The sequence below is a fragment of the Etheostoma cragini genome, chromosome 4 (genome assembly GCF_013103735.1).
Source record: "Etheostoma cragini isolate CJK2018 chromosome 4, CSU_Ecrag_1.0, whole genome shotgun sequence".
Taxonomy (NCBI): Eukaryota; Metazoa; Chordata; class Actinopteri; order Perciformes; family Percidae; genus Etheostoma; species Etheostoma cragini.
Genome location: NC_048410.1, coordinates 12,322,560 through 12,328,175, shown reverse-complemented (window position 1 = coordinate 12,328,175; position 5,616 = coordinate 12,322,560). Strand labels below are relative to the sequence as shown.

General features: G+C 42.6%; 1 protein-coding gene across 1 annotated transcript in view; it reads right to left on the bottom strand.

Annotated features, from left to right (window-relative positions):
* Nucleotides 1–867: 867 nt before the first annotated feature.
* Nucleotides 868–5,616, bottom strand: part of LOC117943576 (nuclear receptor subfamily 1 group D member 1-like) — a 9,423-nt gene continuing 4,674 nt past the window's right edge. The window contains exons 2-8 of the mRNA XM_034869792.1: nt 4,716–5,027; nt 4,520–4,608; nt 4,256–4,400; nt 2,285–2,847; nt 2,003–2,188; nt 1,687–1,897; nt 868–1,592 (exon numbers count right to left, since the gene is read on the bottom strand). Of these exons, the coding sequence (XP_034725683.1) occupies nt 1,396–1,592; nt 1,687–1,897; nt 2,003–2,188; nt 2,285–2,847; nt 4,256–4,400; nt 4,520–4,608; nt 4,716–5,027 (1,703 nt within the window). The 3' untranslated portion in view covers nt 868–1,395. The remainder of the gene's footprint in view (nt 1,593–1,686; nt 1,898–2,002; nt 2,189–2,284; nt 2,848–4,255; nt 4,401–4,519; nt 4,609–4,715; nt 5,028–5,616) is intronic.

Below are 5,616 nucleotides of genomic sequence, written 5' to 3'. Positions count from 1 at the left end.
TCACTCAACAGAATGTCCCTCCCGATGGCTACTTGTCGTTGCTCTGCATTAAGTCACTGTGTGTTCATGGTAACAAAAAAAAAAAAAAATCACCTTGTATTAAGTGAGAGATTCTCTGAAATTACATTTACTTGTTATCACACACTGAGAAAAGTGGTGTTTCTCTTTTGTAATAAAGCCGCTAATGGCTCTGACCTAGAGCATGATGGCTGATTGCCTCTGTTGCTAGGCAACAGCTTCACAGTATGCCTCTGTAATACTGTTTGTAGCATCCCATTAAGGGATAAATTGGAGGGGAAAAAAAGCACAACAAAAAATGCTATTTGTATTATTTTATATTGGTACTCTGGTGTAACCATAAAACATTTGAAAAATATTCACAAGGTGATGCAGTCATTTGACAATACATTTATTTCAATTATATATCTTCAAATAAAAAGTTTATAATCAAGTTGAAATGCTGCTTTATTTTGGCAGTCTGTAAAGCAATCTATTATGTGTGATATACATACAATAATTCAATGCTAACGTCATTTACATATCCAATAATCTGCAAACTATATGGACCAAAAAGAAAGGTTATATACAAAATTTACAAGAAAACATCTTAACATACATCCCATCAGACAAGGTCTAAAATGACCAATAGTTTCTCCCTGATTACCGCATACAAATACAATGCATATTACTCTCATTTCTTAAAAATGTTTTACATTTCTCAATCACAAATGGGTGATTTTCATAAAGATTTCTCACATGGTGACATATTGTGAAAATAGCTTATGTAATTTAAACAGCGCATACACAAACTGTCCAAAACTGTGTATTAGACATACCTATTGCTATGTTATATATTTATCTAAGAGGTCTTCTCAATGTATGGAAAGTGCCGTTTACACATTGTAGCATGAATGTACAGTAAGAAATCATTGTTGATGAATGTTTTTACATGTTCCTTTTTCTCTGGGTAAGAGTGTGCTTCCTTCTTGTTAGCTTTGTGAGCTGGGATTGGAGGACAAAGTCTAGGAAGAAACAATAGGCTCTCTCTTCTTTTTGGTCTTCAGCACAAACTCCCCGAGGGAGAGGTGATGACTTGGTTTGATGTTGACTCGAAGAACCCATGGAAGAACACAATCTATGTTTTTAATGTGTGTGTGTTTTGTTTTAGCAATCCTGGAATTGGAAGAGGTTGGAGTTCAGGAGCCTCCACCCTTGTGCTGTGCCTACATCTTTCACCTACATTTTTTTCCCCCCGAAGTTTGCTCTCTCATGGCATCAGACTTGGCACAGCTCCCACAGTATCATGCAAGGGCCAGTGTACTGTGTGGCAGACCAGCTTGCATGGGGAGCAGGGAGGCTTCCCAAAGCACCTCCAGAAGCTTTAGCTCTTCAAAATCAAGGATCTATTCTGAAAGCTAAAAGCTTGTCAGAATGGTGGTTGTTCAGCGTGCGCAGGTCCGGCAGACGTAGAAGCAACTTTGGGAATAGTGTGCTATCATCTGGGCGGCGACTGGTGATGAGAGAGCGCAGAGCTTTTATTAGATTCTCTTGCAGTTGCTCCACTGCTCCAACCTCCACTATGCCAGAGCAATCTGGAGAAAGGGGGGGGAAAGAATCGGGTCAGACACAAGGAAATGTGGACATACGGTATGTGCTTTGTGTTCATGTATTAGAAAGCTTGCTTACCAGCAGAAACTAGCACGACAGCCATGAATAGAGCCATCTCGTCTGGCTCCAGACCCAAATATCCCAGCTTCTCGCTGAAATCAAACATAGCGTCCAGTAAGGAACCCATGCCAAGAGCCCTAAGCGATGCCAGGGAGTATGACTGCCCATTGAGGAAGGTCACTGTCCTTTCCTTGGGGTCAAATAGTGAGCAGAATCTGACCATCAGAACCTGTGGACAGAACCAGAGCAGATTAGCTTCAGAAAGGATAGGAAAGGGAAGTTTAAAAAAATCCCCCACAGTCCCTGCAAACGCATTATATTTAGCTTGATGTACCTGGAAAGTGCCGGACTTGAGCAGCATGACCTGATCATGCTGGCTGAGAGACTGGAAGCCCGGGATGCTCTTTGCAAACTCCACTACTTCTTTAACAGCGGGGGTGAAGCACTGGGAGAAAGACTCCCACACCTCCTGACTGGAGCGACTGGCCGGAGCCACTGGACAGGAATTGAGTGGACATGCCTGCAGAGAAGAGAGGAAAGGATGTGTTATGGACATTTTATTGGCATTATATTGACAAATATTTACATACACAGTACGGGGGGAAAACAGTCTCACCAGCACTTTGGCTCCTCCGTTTGGCTTCCAGGGGCAGGGACTTTGGTTCTGGGAATCACTGGCTGGGTAACTGTTCTGATTGGCTGAGTAGGATTTAGCGGATAGTCGGCCACTGACGGGGCACTGATTCTGATTGGAAGAGAAGGTGTACTTGGCATCATCGACGACGGTGGAGTTTTCGTTGTGTGTGGAGGAAACAGGGCAGCTTGTGGGGATGTGGTAGCTCGCCTGCTCTCCTTGAACCGTGTGGTGGGTCTGGGTTGCCGAGTGCGACAGGGAAGGTTGCTGCACTGAGTTGTTCTGGAAAGAGGAAGCTCTGATGTTGCCATTGCCGGCAGCCATCTTGAGTGGTTTCTGATCTCTGTTCATTAAGTTGCCGCGGTAAGACTGCGACATGGAGCTTGCACCTTCATTCGTCTGGTTCTGTGGACTGCATGGGGCTTCGGGAGGACAGGACACCTCCATTTCCATTGAAGCAGATTCATTGAGACTGTTCATGTAGCTCTGCATCTCATCCAGTAGTCTCTGCTTCTCCCGTTTGGGAATACGCCCAAAACGCACAGCTGAGAAGAAGAGAAGAAAGCATCCTCTGTTAGCATTTGCCGACATCAAGCATTAATAAAGCTGGCACTGAACGGCATGAACACTCTGGCAAATGAAATTATGACAGTATAGAGAATCAACCACTCTTTGTTGGATTCTACACATGACAATTAAGATGCTATTTCTATGTGGATTACTAATTCCAAAACCTCTCTATTGTCTCCGACTATTCTGTGTTCACCACAGCTGTTTCCCCACAATACAGACACACGGCCTTCATCTCATCCTACTGCCTCATCCTCGTCTCCAGCTCTATAAGCCTCCCTTCCCCCCCCTTTTTCATTTCCACCTCCACTGAGATCACTATTTATAGTACACTGCGAGCTACACCACCTCCCCCAGTCTCTCCCTCTCATCTCTTGCTTTCCATCTTCAAGTTGAACACTCACTCTCTCTTTTTCTGAAGAAGTAGGTCACAGGGTCAATAACACTAAACATGTTGTCATTAGTAAACTGGAAAGTGAAAAAAGGGCAGGTAGGAGAGGTAAAGAGAAAGGGTTGAAGGTGGAGAAAAAAAATTGGATGATGAAGATGATATTTACTTGCGAGGAGAACAGTTGTGTTGTCAAGCCAAAGATGTGAAATAAAAATTGGCTTCTGTCCATGTTCAGAAAATGAAAATACGTAAAATATGGTTATTAATGATAAAGTTTCTCTGCTGTGATCTGATGCAGGTAATTTTTCATTTCAGCATTTTGGCTTTTTTAGGTCAGCTAAAGATGTTTGCTCCAGAAAAAACAAGATTTATTATCACCTAGTTTAGCCATTTCCCCAGAGAATGATGCACTAGAGCAGATTAACTGCTGTAACATTATTTTAATCTCAAATCAAGCGCTGTATATTCATGATTCATGATTGTTTAATAAAGAATAACATGTCTCAAATGCATTTTTGATTATGTCCGTATAGACAAAAATAATAGGTAAGACTGTACGTCTTGGTAGACGCACTGCATATGCAAAAACCCTGTGCCCCAATTTCCCAAAATAAACTACATTTGTCACAGTTTCTCCATGACTGATGACTGCTGGGACTCTAGAGCTCCTCTCCATAAATCAGACAGCAGGGTGAGGAGAAGGGATGACAGAGAGGAGCAAAAAGAGGGGAATGGAGATAAACCAAAGAGACAAGAAGACGTAGGGGGGAAAAAAAGAAAATGATGTGATCAGGAACGAGATCTCCTTACAAACTATTTCAACGGTAGAATTATCTTTTAGTTAAAAGCTACGACAAGAACATCTGATTCTCCATGTAAACCTGCATACACAGATACATTCATTCTTCTTCTCTACACTAAGAAAAACTAATTATTTCACTTTTAGTTGCCATATGTCTAAATATCTTCTTTAAAAAGACATTAACACTCACCATCTCTGGACATGCCCACGGAGAGACACTTCTTAAAGCGGCAGTGCTGGCACCGGTTTCGGTTCATGCGCATGATGACACAGTTTTCATTCTTTACACACATCTTGTAGTGGATATTCTGCTGAATGCTACGTCTGAAGAAACCCTGGAGATGGAACAAGAATAACAAAAGGCATTATAGAGTGTCTTTTGTGACAGCATGCATGTAGTGTGTACGAAATGAATAGAAAGACATGACATAATACTGTCTTTCCTGGGTCTTACCTTGCAGCCTTCACAGGCATGAACACCATAATGGAACCCAGATGCAATGTCTCCGCACACCTTACACAGAAGTACCATACCCCCGGTTTCTATGAAAGAAGCAGACATTCATCATCAGAGAGAGAAATATAATAATATAGTGCTGGCAGGTAAACATCCAGGAGAAGAGAAAGGAGAGAAGTGAGTGGGTACTTACTAGTGAACGTTCCAGTGAAACCACAAGGTCTTTTGGCCACTGTGGGATGGCTGTAAGTTGCCGATGATACTGTTGTTATTTGGGCAACAGGAGCACTGTTCACCTCAGGAAACTGGAAGACCAATTTTGGGGAAGGTGTCCCACCCCTCCGTTCCTCTCTTTGCTTCAGGGGCCCAATCTCCTGAAAGAAGACACCCTCTGGGGATGAAGGCTGCGAGTGGGAGGACGGTGACTGGGACTGGTATCCACTTGAGGGGCTGCCAGGACTCGGGCTGGCACTGCCGGACGAGCCAGCGTACAAGATAACACCACCTGGAAGAACAGAGGGGCAAAAACTCAGTTTGCTGATCCTCAACTGGGTTTCGTTCACCTGTACAGTGTGAGTGGGAGTGCAAGTGTTGAGCAGTGTCCTACTTTGATCCAGTGAGTCTACTTGGCAGACTGTCACAAACGCACACAAAACCCTGATCATGTTGGGACAACAGAAATTTGATCTGATGAATAATTTAGAAAAAAATAGCAAAGCTAGAACAACAACCTTGACCTGGATATCTGTGTGGAGTCTTTCCATTTCTAGGCTGTAAAAATAAACTGTAATAAACTGTTTTGTGCCAACAGGCATGTTGCTTTAACTAATACAATGATAAGGGTAAGAAAACACCCTATCTCTTGGCTGAACGGGTTATTTAGTCATAACATTATGAATCATATCCTAGATAAACATTTTTCAGGATACTACCAACCAAATAGATGTGAATGTCAAACACCATAAAATGCTTATCACAAAATGACAATAAGTTACTACATGGTCACAACGATAGACAGGCCATAAACAAGCTTTTGTTAAGGGATGTCACATCAAGTCGGAAATGCTCCATTACCACTCAACACAACACCCATC